Here is an 18,640-nt window from a genome sequence, read left to right on the forward strand (position 1 = left end):
TGCTGTACCATCACGGCACGTTCGAGAGAACAGTTGCCCTGAAATTCGTAGTTTGCCGGAATAATCGAGAGGGTTGACAAGTATGACGCTGTCAAGCGCCATTCATAAGTTGTGGGTCGCGTGTCTGAGACCCTTGGTTTATACATAGCACAAAGCAAAAAGAAAAACTTTTATGCAGTGTTATTTCATTTTAAATTTCAAAATATTTTTGTGGCTCCCATTGCTTTCTTTAATTTGTGAAACTGGTCAAAATGGCTCTTTGACTGGTAAAGGTTGCCGACCCCTGCCCCAGGGGTAGTCGTACCCCCATTTGAGAACCACTGTGCTAGCACAACACCTTTTCCTTTCTATTATGGTTCTAAAAAAAACGACAGCTGTTAGGATGCAAAGAAGACACCTCTGCCAGCACATCAATGGCTCCCTCCATTAGGCTTCTAAAAAAATGACAGCTGTTAGGATGCAAAGAAAAGATACCTTTACCAAAACAACAACGGTTCCGCTCTATTACGGTTCTAAATAACGACAGCTGTTAAAATGCAAAGAAAAAAGACCTCTGCCAGCACAACGGCTCCGCTCTATAGTGGTTCTAAATAAGTGACAGATGTTAAGATGCAAATAAAAGAGACCTCTGCCAGCACAACAACGGTTCCGCTCTATTGTGGTTCTAAATAAATGACAGCTGTTAAGATGCAAAGAAAAGAGACCTCTACCAGCACAACAGTTGATAGGATTGAATCACCATGGTTAGCATTCCAATCAGTTGTATCAATGGTCAAGTGGCTACCTGAAACCAAAAGTGCCTGGTTCCTGCTGTTATTTGTTAGAGGTGCTGAGAATAGAGCTACTGAAGAGGCCAGCGCCGATGAGAGCCGAAAAATCTCGTCAAATACAATTTTTTTACACAAATGGAGGATGAAAAAGTTTTTGGCTCTCCCTGATAATCTCATTGATCCATCACCGGAGTTCTCATAATCCAACTGTATTTGCTTTGAATGAGTCTCATTCAACACGCGCTACTTCCAGCCACCCTGCTGTTTGCTTCCCGAAGGATCAACCAATAATCCTGCAGCACTTGCGACCACGAGAGGCGAGCACTAATACAAAGAGACTGCTTTCCGTCTTCATGATGAACCTTGTCTAACCTGTGGCAGAGGCTGCTCACTCAGCTGGGAAAAACTTTAAAATTAGAAACAGCTGGATTTGAACTTTGACCGCCATGTCTTCCCCCCCAACCCCCACTTTCCCCTCACTGGCGTGCGGATTGGATTGCCTGTGCTCGCGTGGTGCACACAAGTGGGAAGAAACTGTTGGTTTGGTTTAAACCTTTTCAGGTTTTCATTAGGTGAAATGTGATCCAACCCCGCTGTAAGCAAAAGGCCAATGCCACTGATACACTGTCATATATTTAGTGTGAAAAGAAAAAAAGGACAGTAGATAAGTGAAGAGAGAAAAGAGTTGGAAAAAAGGCAAAGCTTTATTTTTCCGACTCACTCACTTTTTCTCCAGACATTCCACATACTCTTTCTTCTTCCTCCGACTCTCCTGAGCTGAGATCTGTTTAAAAAAATAAATAATGGGTGACTTTTTTAACAGTAATGCTCACAAACAAATTATTTGAATTCAGATGAATATTACAGTAAAATTCAATCGCAAGCTTTCGTATTGCAGTGTTTAGAATCATTTATTTGTGGCGGCCCGCCAAGGATAAATGTGCTCTGTTAAGATTTCTCCATGTTTATGCAAGTACTCCTATTCTGAATCATTTGACTATTAAGTGTCACTTTCGCCCCTGCGGAAGTCATTGCCAATGTGAGTTTCCTAACAATTTTTAAAATATGTTTTTGAAGCTTTAATGGCATATCCTGAGTTGGTGTGATGTTCTATTGATGTTTTGATATCAATATAGACAGTTGTGTTTATTAGGGGTGTCCTGATCTGATATTAACATTGGATATCGGTCCGATATCAGCAAAAAAAAAAAGTATCGGATTATATTGGTATGCATCTAAAATCTACAATATAAGCACTAATACAAGTATCACACTTACTCATGCATAGTTTGGCAACTATCCATCCATCCATCCATTTTCTACCGCTTGTTCCTTTTGGGATCGCTGGAGCCTATCTCAGCTGCATTCGGGCGGTAGGCGGGGTACACCCTGGTAGGCGGGGTACACCCTGGTAGGCGGGGTACACCCTGGACAAGTCGCCAGCTCATCCCAGGGCCAACACAGATAGACAGGCAACATTCACACTCACATTAACACACTAGGGCCAATTTAGTGTTGCCAATCAACCTATCCCCACATGTTTTTGAAGGTGGGAGGAAGCCGGAGTATCCGGAAGGAACCCACGCAGTCACGAGGAGAACATGCAAACTCCACACAGAAAGATCCTGAGCGCAGGATTGGACCCAGAGCCTTCGTATTGTGAGCTTGCCAACTAGTTAACGGCTAAATATCCTCCAAGAAGCACACAATGTCGATCATTTCTTGTGTTTTTGTGAATTCATATACAAAGGGTAAACATAAAGCTAGCAGCTACACAACAGCCAAGCACACAATAACACACAAGCTAGACATGCTAGACATACGTAATAACTAATACATGTCCATAATTGAACATTGTTTACGATTAAAACACAACATTTGTCAATATAAACAATTATCAAATTATTATTTGCATTTTACTTACACATACACTGAAATCATGGCAGAAGCACGTTATAGAGTATCCAGTTCACATTATTTACTTGGTCAAGCCTTTTCTAACATTCCACATTACAAAGTTATAAAAGTACCGTATTTTTCGGACTATAAGTCGCAGTTTTTTATCATAGTTTGGCCGGGCTCCAGTGCGACTTATATATGTTTTTTTCCATTTTTATTATGCATTTTTGGCAGGTGCGACTTATGCTCCGAAAAATACGGTATGTATGGTTTGTGCTGATATTGTATTAATATTTGTATTGGCCAAAACTCAAGGCTCTAATATCGGTATAGTATCAAAAGTGAAAAATTGCTAGTGTTTATTTAGCACCTTCACAAGACTACAGTTTAATTGACACTTAATATATGGAAGTGTATATTAATATTAAGTTGATATGCATATATGATGTAGATTGTATATATGTTATAGACATAATATAATATATCTGTATATACTGTATATTATTCTGTACACATATTATGCATATATTCGTATATATGTTGGATTTTTTATCGCTATATTAGTCTATTTATACCTGCATTGTCCTTTCCATCCTTACACTTTCCATCATTGTAACTGAGCTACTGTGTTGAACAATTTCCCTTGTGGATCATTAAAGTTTGTCTAAGTCTAAGTCTAAGTCTAAGTCTAAGTCTAGACATTGAGTTGATTTATTTAGATGACTTTATAATACAAATACCTTGCACAGGCCAAGTAAGAAAATGTATGTATTAATGTTAACCATTATAACATCAGAGGAAAACATAACATGTACCGTATTTTTCGGATTATAAGACGCAGTTTTTTTCATAGTTTGTGTTTTTGGGTGCGACTTATACTCTGGAGCGACTTATGTGTGAAATTATTAACACATTACCGTAAAATATAGAAGAGGAAGCAACGCATTGTCTACCTTTGGAGTTGGCAGAGTTGTTTAGAAGCGACACAGAGGAAGAAGATTTCATAGGATTTAGCGATTAGGAGTGACAGATTGTTTGGTAAACGTATAGCATGTTCTATATGTCAGTGTTTTTCAACCACTGTGCCGCCAGAGATACTGTCTGGTGGACGTATGGAGATTATCTAGTTTCACCTATTTGGGTTAAAAATATGTTTTGCAAACAAGTAATTCTAGTCTGCAAATGATGTGTTGTTGTTGAGTGTCGGTGCTGTCTAGAGTTCGGCAGAGAAACCGTTTAATACTCTTCCATATCAGTAGGTGGCAGCCGGTAGCTAATTGATTTGTAGATGTCGGAAACAGCGGGAGGCAGTGTGCAGGTAAAAAGGTGTCTAATGCTTAAACCAAAAATAAACAAAAGGTGAGTGTCCCTAAGAAAAGTAATTGAAGCTCAGGGAAGACTATGCAGAACGAAACTAAAACTGAACTGGCTACAAAGTAAACAAAAACAGAATGCTGGACGACAGCAAAGACTTACTGTGGAGCAACATGAAAATCAACAATCTCCCCACAAAAAAGGATAAAAACAACTAAAATCTTCTTGATTGCTAAAACAAAGTAGATGTGGGAAATATTGCTCAAAGGAAAACATGAAACTGCTACAGGAAAATACCAAAAAAAGAGAAAAAGCCATTAAAATAGGAGCGCAAGACAAGAAGTAAAACACTACACACAGGAAAACAGCAATAAACTCCAAATAAATCAGGGGGTGATGTGACAGTACACCTACTTTGAGACAAGAGCTGTATTGATGCATGCTTGGTTATGGTTTAAATTCATATCCAACAATTGCGACAACGACTTTTTACTGTCAACTGAGTTTTGTTTTTTAATGATGTCTGCTGGTGGTGTGCCTCCGGATTTTTTCAACGCAAAAAATGTGCCTTGGCTCAAAAAAGGTTGAAAAACACAGCTATATGTTATAGTTATTTGAATGACTCTTACCCTAATATGTTACGTTAACATACCAGGCACTTTCTCAGTTGGTTATTTATGCATCATATAACGTACACTTATTCAGCCTGTTGTTCACTATTCTTTGTTTATTTAAAATTGCCTTTCAAATGTCTATTCTTGGTGTTGGATTTTGTCAAATAAATTTCCCCCAAAAATGCGACTTATACTCTAGTGCGACTTATATGTGTTTTTTTTTCTTCTTTATTATGCATTTTCGGCCGGTGCGACTTATACTCCGGAGCAATTTATACTCCAGAGTAATTTATAATCCGAAAAATACGGTACCTCAGTAGTGGCCAATTAAAAAAATTAAGTAAAACGTGGAAATATTCAAAAAGACACCCCTGGTTGAGCCCCACATGTTCAATCACTGATTCAACAGGTGTGTAAACAAATTGATGTATGATTCTGATAAAATGTGTAAGAATTTACTGTACCTTGTTTTTTATCTTCCGTCTGACTCTCTTCAGCGCCTTCTCTTCACTCTTAGTGAGAGGAAGTTTGTTGGGTACAGGATATCCCTCAGCGACCAGAGTCCGCTTTTCTTCCTCCGTCAGCATGAGGGGTCCGGAACCCTGCAGCTTCTGCACAATGATGCATAAACCGTAATTAATAATCAATCGGTTTAAGATTAGGAATCATCAGGGGAGCGAAGGAAGGAGAGGAGGGGCGATGGCGACTGACGTGTGGTGCGGTTAGTAGAGGGGAAGACGAGATGGCTGTAGATGAGGAGGAGGACAAGGAGCCACGACCCGCTGGCCTCTGTTGGGGCTGCGGGGAAGACGGAGGCAGAGGGAGGAGCGGGGAGGAAGGCGGTAGGGAACCATCACTGTCGCCGTGGTTACTGCTTGGCGGGGTGGGTGGCAGCTGGAGGGCGTCATCTGGGGGGAAAGTGAGTTGAGGAATTCTTATGATTGTTGTGAGGTGAGAAAATTGTGTGGCGGTGTGCGGCTGATGTGTGTACCACTGGGCAGGCTGAGGTACTGTCCCATCTCTTTGGGTTCATCTTTGATAGCCACGGGCTTGACGTCGTCCGGACTGCGCACCTGATAAAACCAAACACACTCTTTCACAAAAATAAACACCATGTATGTCTTTGCTGTGGGGCAGACCCGGTGGGATACTCACTGTGTGTCTCCATGGTGATGCTCTCCGCGGAGGGGCGGGGCTTAGAATAAAAGCTGGGCCTTCAACAGGCTGCGGATCTGACCTCTGACCCACGTCAGGCTCCTCCTGTTTCACTAAAATGGCAGACAGGTCCTGACTGAAGTTCCATTCAAACTCTAGGAGAGAGACAGGTCGCACTTGTTACATTTTTTTCCGATGTCAATTTCATTGTTTTATTATTCCAGTTTAAATATAAAAGGTCATCTTCATTGTTACATACAGTATGTTCTCTCACGTTTCATAACCGTGCAGTGGATCCTGGTTTCATCAGACTCTGTTCCAGCTCATGTAACGGATACCAGCAAGAGATGCCTTAAGGCAGGCCTGGGCAATTATTTGAACTCGGAATGGAATTTAAATTTTTTTAATGAATGAGACACCCAGAATGTACATGAAAATAAAGAATGTGGGATTTACAATATTAACTATGAACGATAAAACACTGAATATTGACAACATATGAACGTCACACCCCCTCTCAATCGACATATTTTACAATCAAGCGAAACACAACACAAATGCAACAAACACAGCAAAATATGAATGCGAAGGGTAGAAAAAAAAACACAGACAATCTGATACATCACTAAGCTTTCGAACTTTGCTGTAAAAATCTCCTTCCGCTTCTTTCCCTGACACCCCCATTTCAGGCTGGCCGCTCTGGAAACACTCTGTGGAAACGCTCCCCACCCACACTGCTTGGTGCCTCGTCTGAGCTGCTGTGACTTAGATGACCATAATAACTAGTATATCATGCAAACGCGCTGATTCCAACCATTGAAATACTTTGTATAGTTCAAGACCTACAGTAATTTGAAAACATCACTGCACATAATAATTGCGGCTACAGTTTCCATCTTAAAGATCTAAAAAAATTATTTGGGAATGTCCGGCGGGCCAGATTGAAAAGCTCAACGGGCCGCATTCGACCCCCGGGCCTTAATTTGCCCAGGTCTGCCTTAAGGGCTGCGCTGGACAGTGAGTTGACAGCCAGGGCTTGACAGCCGAGCAATGCGCAACCCTCGGATTCGGATTCAAAGGGTATGTGGTATGGGAATATGGACACGGAACAGAATATGGAATTTGGGGGACTGTACCAGACACCTTTATATACAAGCTTGTAGTACATCCAGCATTATGTACACAGGCAACAGAACAAGTGGCTGACAAAGTTAACTGATGACCAACGATTAATGAGACTTGAGTAAGAAGATCTTTTTTATGTATAGGCCTTGACTATTTATGTCGAGGTAGTTATGCAATTTCAGTTGCACCCTGAAGTGTGTTATTATTCATTGATTGATTGAGACTTTTATTAGTAGGTTGCACAGTGAAGTACATATTCCGTACAATTGACTACTAAATGGTAACACCCGAATAAGTTTTTCAACTTGTTTAAGTCGGGGTCCACTTAAATTGATTCATGATACAGATATATACTATCAGATATACTATCATCATAATACAGTCATCACACAAGATAATTACATTGAATTATTTACATTATTTACAATCCGGGGTGTGGAGGGGAGGGGGGGGGTTTAGGTTTGGTTGTTATCATCAGTCATCAGAGTCAGAGAGAGAGAGAGAGAGAGAGAGAGAGAGAGAGAGAGAGAGAGAGAGAGAGAGAGAGAGAGAAAGAGAGAGAGAGAGAGATCAGCAGGCAGAAGAAAAAGTATCTGCATTTGATTGTTTACATTTGATTATTAACAATCCGGGAAGGGTGTTAGTTTAGGGTTGTAGCTGCCTGGAGGTGTACTTTTATTGCGGTTTTGAAGGAGGATAGAGATGCTCTTTCTTAAATACCTGTTGGGAGCGCATTCCACATTGATGTGGCATAGAAAGAGAATGAGTTAAGACCTTTGTTAGATCGGAATCTGGGTTTAAAGTGGTTAGTGGAGCTCCCCCTGGTGTTGTGGTTATGGCGGTCATTTACGTTAAGGAAGTAATTTGACATGTACTTCGGTATCAGGGAGGTGTAGCGGATTTTATAGACTAGGCTCAGTGCAAGTTGTTTTACTCTGTCCTCCACCCTGAGCCAGCCCACTTTGGAGAAGTGGGTAGGATTGAGGTGGGATCTGGGGTGGAGGTCTAGAAGTAATCTGACTAGCTTGTTCTGGGATGTTTGGAGTTTAGATTTGAGGGTTTTCGAGGTGCTAGGGTACCAGGAGGTGCATGCGTAATCGAAAAAGGGTTGAACGAGAGTTCCCGCCAGAATCTTCATGGTGCTTTTGTTGACCAGAGAGAAGATTCTATAGAGAAATCTCGTTCGTTCTGAAGTGTGTTATTATTCATAGGTAGCAACTACTCAAGTTACATAGAAATTGATGATATCAGGATGTGTGGGCACGAATTTGAGCCCAGGCAAGGTGCGGGGGCTGGACTGTGCATTACGTTCATTTACTGTAACTTTTTGTAAATCGATGTGTTTTCTTTTTTGACTTATATTGGAGATCCAATTACTTATTTAAATACATTTCTTTAATCCACCAACTTTTCTCTGAATTCCAATGTGAGTGGGAGGACTTTCAACCTTTAAAACATGGTCATCGCAGATTTGAATACGATTGAAAATATATCTATCAATGTATTTAGTAAAATTGAAATGTGTAATTTAACATCTAAACATTTAGAAACCTATCTACAAAAGATTTGCGTATATTAAAACATGTGCAAACTTAATAGCGCACACAAAGCTGATATACCGAGAAAATAGCTCATGCTATCCATTTAGCGTGTTTGTCTTTACGCACTATATTTGGATTAGTGGTTAGAGTGTCCGCCCTGAGATCGGTAGGTTGTGAGTTCAAACCCCGGCCGAGTCATACCAAAGACTATAAAAATGGGACCCATTACCTCCCTGCTTGGCACTCAGCATCAAGGGTTGGAATTGGGGGTTAAATCACCAAAAATGATTCCCAGGGGCGGCACCGGTGCTGCCCACTGCTCCCCTCACCTCCCAGGGGGTGAACAAGGGGATGGGTCAAATGCAGAAGACAAATTCCACCACACCTAGTGTGTGTGTGACAATCATTGGTACTTTAACTTTAACTTTATATGATAAATATTACAACGTCCACAATACTGGGTGGAGAAGATGCACATGTAATCATTTTGCGCCCGCAATGTGATTAATCAAGCCTGAAAGTGTTTGCACTGCAAAAAAAAAAGAAGATAAAATATAAGATAAAAAGACTAGATTTGAGGGGGGGGGGAAAACAAAACAAAAAAAACTAGAAGAACTATCTGTCCATGCAGCTAGTTAATTTTACTTGAAAATACATGCTAAGTTAGGATTTCTATTTCTAGACTTTTAGGATTTTTCTTAAATTAAGCATCTCCTGGATGTTGCAGAATCTTTTAACACGATTTCGTAAGAGAAGAAAGCCAAAATATCTTATTTGAATAGTTTTTTAAATTCAATTTTAACATTTTTGCACTAGAATAGACAAACTATAATTATTTATGCTAATATTAAGATTATTCTGTAAAGTCAAAGACTAAAAATAAGTAAATAGATCTGAAAACTAGGGAAATTTCAAGAAATACAATTTTAAATCTTGGCAAGTGGCAAATAATTTGCGGAATACAACCCCCATATTGCCCTGTGTGTTGCCCGCAGAGGGAGGCTTCACCGACCGAGAAGCTGAACCATGACGAGCCATAGACAGTCCCTGGGCGCTACACGATGGCTGCCCACTGCTCCTCAAGAGAGGATGGGTCAAATGCAGAGACTACGGTAAATATTGCTGTACATACGTTGTGCGTATGTGACAATAAAGTAAAAAAAAAAGTCTGTACTTGTGACGAGAATGATAAACGGCTGAGAAAGAATCCTCCGCCCGTGTCGACGTATTTGGACTGTCAGAAATAAAAATAGTACAGACATTGCCATTTTTGAGCTGTTGGATAAACTTATGGGCTGATTTGGAGCCAGCAGACACTAAAATGAATAAATATATCTCCTAGATGAAAAATCTTATTGCAACACTGCATTTTCCTGTGCACCGTTGCAGCAAGTGCTGACATGACTGGAGGAGTGCTTCTGTATTGCCCAGAAAAGGTGGTGCAGATAACACTTTGCTGCATGTTCCACGGCATAGAAAAACACCTGGGCTTGGAGCATGATGCCACTAATGTGGAGATAAATGACTGCCGATAGTACAAGCAAAATCATAAGGCGATCTGCACCACTTTTGCACTTGTTACCAATTGCACACCCAGGCTTAGAATATCACCTGCAAAATGCCCAAAAACTGTACCAGCATAGCTTATTAATACTGTATCTGGGCTAGGAAACAGAATGTTATTTGTAATCATATACAAACTTGTAGGTCTATTCATATTTATTCTGACTCATATTGCAGTATTTCAGTGTTTTTCAACCTTTTTTGAGCCAAGGCACATTTTTTTTATTGGATCCAGGGTGTACACCGCCTTCCGCCCGATTGTAGCTGAGATAGGCTCCAGTGCCCCCCCGCGACCCCGAAGGGACTAAGCGGTAGAAAATGGATGGATGGATAAAATCCCGAGGCACACCACTAGCAGAAAACATAAAAAATTGAAACTCAGCAGCCGATATTGAAAGTAAAAAGTCATTCTCGCCATTGTTGGATATAAATTCAAACCATAACCAACCATGCATCACTATAGCTCGTCTCAAAGTAGGTGTACTGTCATGACCTGTCACGTCACAATGTGACTTATTTTGAGTTTTTTGGTGTTTTCCTGTGTGTAGTGTTTCCTATTTTGGTGTTAATTGTCATGTCATGTACGGATGTACTTTGTGGACGCCGTCTGCTGCTCCACACGCTGTAAGTCTTTGCTGTCGTCCAGCATTCTGTTTTTGTTTACTTTGCAGCCAGTTCAGTTTTAGTTTCGTTTTGCACAGCCTTCACTAAGCTTCAATGCCTTTTCTTAGGGGCACTCGCCTTTTTTACATTTTTGGTTTAAGCATTAGATACCTTTTTACCTGCACGCTGTCGTCTGCATATTGTGATCACGACAACAAACCATGTTACTGACATCTACAAATCAATTAGCTACATGCTGCCACATACTGATATGGAAGAGTATTACACGGTTAATCTGCCGCGCTCTAGACAGCACAGACACTCAACAACGGCACATTTTTTGCGGATTATAATTACTGGTTTGCAAAAAGTATTTTTTAACCAATTAGGTGAAATGACATCATCTCCCACGGCACACCAGACAATATCCCACGGTAGACTAGTGTGCCGCGGCACAGTGGTTGAAAAGCACTGCAGTATTTAATGAACTAATGTTGAAAAAACACAAAACATCAATAAATATAGCAGAGATGTGTAATTTTTTAGGGTGCTACAGAAGTACTATTGTTAGAGTAAACCCATCCTCTTGATGAGCAGTGAGCAACCACCGTGTGGCATCCAGGGACCAAATCTGGGTTGTAGGTCAGCATCTTGGTCAGCAAAAGCACCCATGTGTGGTGAACGTGGGTGGAGTGTCTTGCCCAAGGACACAACAACAAGTGACTGGGATGGAGGAAGCAGGATTCAAAATGGACGACCGTTTTACCTCCTGAACCACGCCGCCCCAGCTAAAAGAGAACCGACCGCGATGGGTCACTTATAAGACTTTTTAAAGTTAGTGTGATGTTCACACACCAGTTAAAGTTCAGTGGGACAAGCAAAACGTTATTACATTTTGATTTAAAAACCAACAGGGACCCTTTTGCTGGAGATTTTAAAGTACATCAGTGACAAATTATAACCTAACTTTACCAATGTGAATTGAGCACAAAGGACAAACCCCGTTTTCATATGAGTTGGGAAATTGTGTTAGATGTAAATATAAACGGAATACAATGATTTGCAAATCCTTTTCAACCCATATTCAATTGAATACACTACAAAGACAACATATTTGATGTTCAAACTCATAAACTTTATTTTTTTTTGGCAAATAATAATTAACTTAGAATTTCATGGCTGCGACACGTGCCAAAGTAGTTGGGAAAGGGCATGTTCACCACTGTGTTACATGGCCTTTCCTTTTAAAAACACTCAGTAAACGTTTGGGAACTGAGGAGACACATTTTTTAAGCTTCTCAGGTGGAATTCTTCCCATTTTTGCTTGATGTACAGGTTAAGTTGTTCAACAGTCCGGGGGACTCCGTTGTGGTATTTTAGGATTCATAATGCGCCACACATTTTCAATGGGATACAGGTCTGGACTACAGGCAGGCCAGTCTAGTACCCGCACTCTTTTACTATGAAACCACATTGATGTAACACGTGGCTTGGCATTGTCTTGCTGAAATAAGCAGGGGCATCCATGATAACGTTGCTTTTTGATGGCAACATATGTTGCTCCAAAACCTGTATGTACCTTTCAGCATTAATGGCACCTTCACAGATGTGAAAGTTACCCATGTCTTGGGCACTAATACACCCCCATACCATCACAGATGCTGGCTTTTCAACTTTGCGCCTATAACAATCCGGAAGGTTCTTTTCCTCTTTGGTCCGGAGGACACGACGTCCACAGTTTCCAAAAACAATATGAAATGTGGACTCGTCAGACCACAGAACACTTTTCCACTTTGTATCAGTCCATCTTAGATGAGCTCAGGCCCAGCAAAGCCAACGGCGTTTCTGGGTGTTGTTGATAAATGTTTTTCGCCTTGCATAGGAGAGTTTTAACTTGCACTTACAGATGTAGCGACCAACTGTAGTTACTGACAGTGGGTTTCTGAAGTGTTCCTGAGCCCATGTGGTGATATCCTTTACACACTGATGTCACTTGTTGATGCAGTACAGCCTGAGGGATCGAAGGTCACGGGCATAGCTGCTTACGTGCAGTGATTTCTCCAGATTCTCTGTACCCTTTGATGATATTACGGACAGTAGATGGTGAAATCCCTGAATTCCTTGCAATAGCTGGTTGAGAAAGGTTTTTCTTAAACTGTTCAACAATTTTCTCACACATTTGTTGACAAAGTGGTGACCCTTGCCCCATCCTTGTTTGTGAATGACTGAGCATTTCATGGAATCTACTTTCATACCCAATCATGGCACCCACCTGTTCCCAATTTGCCTGTTCACCTGTGGGATGTTCCAAATAAGTGTTTGATGAGCATTCCTCAACTTTATCAGTATTTATTGCCACCTTTCCCAACTTCTTTGTCACGTGTTGCTGGCATCAAATTCTAAAGTTAATGATTATTTGCAACAAAAAAAAAAGTTTACCAGTTTGAACATCAAATATGTTGTCTTTGTAGCATATTCAATTGAATATGGGTTGAAAAGGATTTGCAAATCATTGTATTCCGTTTATATTTACATCTAACACAATTTCCCAACTCATATGGAAACGGGGTTTGTAAGATATGAACACACCCTCGCACATGTTCACTTTTACAGAGCTTCTGTCTACAAAAGTTCCTTTAATGCGACAACACAAAACTTGCATCACCTTTGATGTAGCCGGTTAGCAAGCTCGTCACAGACTGGTTCTACTATTGACGCAGTTTGGGGCGAAACTAATGAGGCCACTCTTACTGCTTGCTGTGTCTCGTTAAGTCTGCTGCCTCGTTAAGCTAGGTGAGCTTGACTGGAAGCCGCCGCCACTCACTAATGAGCGGCAAAAGCAACTGTCTCTAGCTACTGATGGGAGTAATATAAGAACACTACGATCATTACAACACCGGAGTTCATGAGGCATTAATGCGACTGCAGTAGTTTGATATGTACGTCAAATCAAACAAAAAAAGTCAAGTAGGAACCTTGTATAATGATGAAAGGCTGTAGAATGTCGTCCCAGCGGGTTAAGGAAGAATACTGTGTGATCTCAGTGGGGCAGCGGCTCCATTAAAACAATTGCAGCGGGCCGGGCGCTGCAGTAAAACGCACAGCTTCTCTACTGACTAGTCAGAAAAAGGACCACAGACCAAGATGGGAGGCATTGAGGTTATTTAAAAACATAAAGTCATATATTCTTAAATCACGGACCAGAGCTGCATTTAAATGTAAGTTAAACATTTTAGGTACAATTGGATAACTAATGCATACAAGGCTGCGTGCAGTTGTCAACATGTTTGCTTTGGCAACGTACAAAAGCGCTCAAATCGAGCCCACTTAAAGCGTGACAAGTCTGAGGGACAATCAGGGACACTTTTTTTTTTTTTTTTACTTTCCATGTGACCTGAACTCTTTTTCTACTCATCCCGCTATTTTGGCAGAGCAGGTAATCTGATATTCGTACAGCTGAAGGGGATTTGATTGGATTAAGGGCAAGCGAGCATGAGAAAGACAATGAGAGAGAAAGTTTCTTCTGGCTATGACTAAAGCTGCACTCAAAACCATGTGCTTATCATAGTGCAATGTGTGTGTGTGTGTGTGTGTGTGTGTGTGTATGTGCGCGTGTGTCAGCGCGCTAGGTGGGCAGGGCTTACTTAGCAGGGAAAAAACTATACAGACAGCAGGATCCCTGGGACAAGCGGAGAACAGAGGAGCAAAGACAGTTGGCCAGGGACAAAAGAGAAAGAGAGCGAGGCCAGGAGGAAGATGAAGAGGCCACACTTCATTCCATGCACGTTGTGCGACAACATATGTTGACGACATCACAGGAAAGCAGCAGCAGCATGGACCAGTGCGTTCTTCGTGAGGCTCAAATTTACAGAAGCGAGTCACGTGAAAGATGCAGAAGCAGTTACCCACCAGAGTCTTCGTCCATCTTGACTGACAGGGCGGGGCTCTGGGGGGCGGAGTCTTCACTCAAAGAATAGCTGTGCTCTGCTTGGATGTCTGTGAGGCCCAAAGATTGAGGCAGGTCAGGAGTGACTGACAAAATACATAAGTTATGAATACAGTACTGGAGATCGACCGATTTTTAGTAGTCAAGGAGGCCGATATCTGCAACCGATATTCATTTTGCAGTAATTAAAATTAAAATGTTGATTATTTAAAGGCCTACTGAAACCCACTACTACTGACCACGCAGTCTGATAGTTTATATATCAATGATGAAATCTTAACATTGCAACACATGCCAATACGGCCGGGTTAGTTTACTAAAGTGCAATTTTAAATTTCGATCGACATATCCTGCTGAAAACGTCTCGGTATGATGACGTCAGCGCGTGACGTCGCGGATTGTAGAGGACATTTTGAGACAGCATGGTGGCCAGCTATTAAGTCGTCTGTTTTCATCGCAAAATTCCACAGTATTCTGGACATCTGTGTTGGTGAATCTTTTGCAATTTGTTCAATGAACAATGGAGACAGCAAAGAAGAAAGCTGTAGGTGGGAAGCGGTGTATTGCGGCCGACTTCAGCAACACAAACACAGCCGGTGTTTCATTGTTTACATTCCCGGAAGATGACAGTCAAGCTTTACCATTGGCCTGTGGAGAACTGGGACAACAGAGACTCTTACCAGGAGGACTTTATGAGTTGGATACGCAGACACGGTACCGTGAGTACGCTGCCAAACATTTGATCGCTTGCCCGTACGTGCGTGCTGCTATGTGCATGTCACGTACGTAACTTTGGGGACTTTGGGGAAATATATGTGCTGTATGAACTTTGGGGAGGTGAACGGTACTTTGGGCTGTGGGATTGAGTGTGTTGTGCAGGTGTTTGAGTTGTATTGGCGGGTTATATGGACGGGAGGGGGGAGGTGTTTGTTATGCGGGATTAATTTGTGGCATATTAAATATAAGCCTAGTTGTGTTGTGGCTAATGGACTTGTGTTTATTTACTGTTTTAGTCATTCCCAGCTGAATATCAGGTCCCACCCGCCTCTCACAGCATCTTCCTTATCTGAATCGCTCCCACTGCCCTCTAGTCCTTCACGCTCACTTTCCTCATCCCCGAATCTTTCATCCTCGCTCAAATTAATGGGGAAATCGTCGCTTTCTCGGTCCGAATCGCTCTCGCTGCTGGTGGCCATGATTGTAAACAATGTGCGGATGTGAGGAGCTCCACAACCTGTGACGTCACGCTACTCGTCTGCTACTTCCGGTAGAGGCAAGGCTTTTTTATCAGCGACCAAAAGTTGCAAACTTTATCGTCAATGTTCTTTACTAAATCCTTTCAGCAAAAATATGGCAATATCGCGAAATGATCAAGTATGACACATAGAATGGACCTGCTACCCCGTTTAAATAAGAAAATCGCATTTCAGTAGGCCTTTAAACATAAATTGTGTAAGTCAGTAAACAGGCTTTTTTAACAAGATTTTTTTAGGGAAACGTACGACCAGTAATGTAATGTTTTATGCGGCGCTAATGTTGTGGTAAATTCAGCACCAAACGAACACCTTTATAACGCTTCAACAATTGCACTTCAATATATAGAAAATCTCCTGGGAAAACTAAAAATAATGGCCAGTTATCACAATAACTGGCCATTTACTCAATTTTAATAGCACTTTATGGATTTAATACATTGTCAGGTTTTCCTTGTGAGAAACCCTGAAATATAGCAAACATTTAAATAAAAACAATTCTGGGCTCCTTCACGTAGCTTATAGTTGAGGCATTTTTCAAGCTGGCTGACATAATTGATTCCTGGATGTTACAGAAAGTATGAGAATGTGTGAGCTGCTGCCTGTTTTTCTTTACTTATATAAGACTCCTATTTGTCAAGATATTTACACCAAGTTTGGATTTTTGACAGAGATATCTATTCTGTCGCCATCATGTCCATTCATCCCTGCCGCGTTGTCTTTTGATTGAATCACCGAGCATGAACCTCCACGCGCTTTTTTAAATGAGCCCACGCACCGAGTGTTGCAGACGGAACGTTGTCGAGCGACTCCTTTGCTGCAGTAAGGTAAACAAACAAAACGGAACCGGGAAGAAGCCAGGAAAGAAGGACAAAATCTGGATTTTCCGGCAATGAATGTAGGTTTCGACAGGTAAGCAGAGGAGACGTACTGTAGAAGACCAGCATTGCAGAAGGGAGGGAAAGGAACGGGCTGCGGCGTTTTAAAATTTCAATCAATCAATCAATCAATGTTTATTTATATAGCCCTAAATCACAAGTGTCTCAAAGGGCTGCACAAGCCACAACGACATCCGCGGTACAGAGCCCACATAAGGGCAAGGAAAATCTCACAACCCAGTGGGGCGTTGATGTGAATGACTATGAGAAACCTTGGAGAGGACCGCATATATAGGGGAGACCGGATGCAGTGGACGTCGAGTGGGTCTGACATAATATTGTGAAAGTCCAATCCATAGTAGATCTAACATAATAGTGAGAGTCCAGTCCAAAATTGGGGCCAGCAGGAGACCATCTCGAGCGGAGACGGGTCAGCAGCGCAGAGATGTCCCCAACCGATGCACAGGCGAGCGGTCCACCCCGGGTTTTTTCTAAATTTTCTAATGCTGGTGCTTGAGCATTGGTTATTACTATCTACTTCACTAATTATTTTTTTGTATAATAAATACTGGCATCATGTTATAGATATATTGTCTCTGCTGATGTAGTTCTGTTGTAGTTTGTAAAAAATAAAAATACAAATCTCTATATAATAAGCAATGAAACATAAAACAGTCTTGAGGTTTAAGCTCAAAAAGCATTGCAGTTATTTGGGAATTATTTACACTTTCACCTGTTAAAAAGTCAAGCCAAGGCTAACACAAGGTTTCGACTTTTGGTGGTAAGAGAGGAGACTGAGTTGTCAACGAGGTTTGGGGAAAACCTGATACGGTTGCTCTCACTGCCGAGTTGGCTCCAAAATCCAGCTGAAGTGAGAGTTTGGGGTTCACGTCTGTGCAGATGTTGACTGAGAGGTCAAGCTAATGTGCAGGAATCCAAGGATATGAAAGCCAGTTTGCATAGAGTTACTTGGATTTCACCCACACTTGAAACCAAACATCTTCAGGCCAGCATTTGGCAACACGTTTGGAACTATATGTCAACCCTTTATGACAGGACTGACCTGGGCTGCTGTCCATGTCCATGTGTAGGAGGGAATGCCTGTCGGCCAGCAGGGGGCGCTCTAACAGGTGGTCCTCAAAGAAACTGCTGAATAATTCACTGCTGAAGTCGTCCATCTGGTCTCCTGAGAAGGGCTGCAACACACAAACAGATTTTTGACTCCTGGAGGTACATGAGTGACAGGAAGTAAGGCTTTCCAGCATCATAATTGTCAATTACGTTTCCTTTTTACTAGGGCTACTTATGTATAATGTACAGTCGTAAAACACTCAGTCAAGAAGCTCAGACAGCTGTTCTGCAGGCGCTTTAGATGCTGAGTCAAGGGAAATATTAAGACAAATAATTTCATGGGGGATGAGTTAGTCTTCAGCAGCAGAGGTTGAATTTGGTTGGAAACACTTAATGGAACAAACTTGTGTATACAGTGCACAATGAAGTAATTGTTTTACTTACTTCCTTACTTAGGTTTTATTATTATGGGTTTGATGGTTCTTTGTGTTTTTGCATGGTGTCTTAAATTGGAGATATATTCGAAAAGATTATTTTTCTTATCAGATGACTCAACAGTGACGTGATTACATACAATGCTTGTTCATCCTGAGTTCAGATGAGTCACACAGCTGTGACGTTCTAGAAGACAGCACAGTGCTCTTGACTTCGCCAGCATCCACACGCAGAATACACCACTGCGCGCAACATGAGTCACCTCTGAGCTGAATGATTGGAGACCTCACAAGCAGAGATCTTTGATTTGATTGTAGGGAAATACATTTTAGCATAATTTTGTTGAAAGATACTAGGAGAGCGAGAGACTGAGGCCGCATTAACAACATACCTTCCCCCCGCCCTGAAAGTACAGTTTAAAAAAACTAATCATGATTTTACTCAACACTGCAAAATTATCAACCATTTAAAAA

The 18,640-nt window shown here is 41.4% G+C and overlaps 1 protein-coding gene across 2 annotated transcripts in view; it reads right to left on the reverse strand.

The window, feature by feature from the left end:
• creb3l1 (cAMP responsive element binding protein 3-like 1) overlaps nt 1-18,640 on the reverse strand; it is a 57,206-nt gene that overhangs the window by 13,458 nt on the left and 25,108 nt on the right. The window contains exons 2-8 of one of the 2 annotated variants that reach the window (XM_061985169.2): nt 17,725-17,857; nt 14,494-14,580; nt 5,753-5,907; nt 5,589-5,670; nt 5,309-5,505; nt 5,062-5,208; nt 1,496-1,554 (exon numbers count right to left, since the gene is read on the reverse strand). In XM_061985169.2, coding sequence (XP_061841153.1) covers nt 1,496-1,554; nt 5,062-5,208; nt 5,309-5,505; nt 5,589-5,670; nt 5,753-5,907; nt 14,494-14,580; nt 17,725-17,857 — 860 coding nt within the window. The remainder of the gene's footprint in view (nt 1-1,495; nt 1,555-5,061; nt 5,209-5,308; nt 5,506-5,588; nt 5,671-5,752; nt 5,908-14,493; nt 14,581-17,724; nt 17,858-18,640) is intronic. The other variant, XM_061985170.2, reaches the window with a different exon arrangement.

This window comes from Nerophis lumbriciformis, linkage group LG23, assembly GCF_033978685.3.
Source record: "Nerophis lumbriciformis linkage group LG23, RoL_Nlum_v2.1, whole genome shotgun sequence".
NCBI lineage: Eukaryota > Metazoa > Chordata > Actinopteri > Syngnathiformes > Syngnathidae > Nerophis > Nerophis lumbriciformis.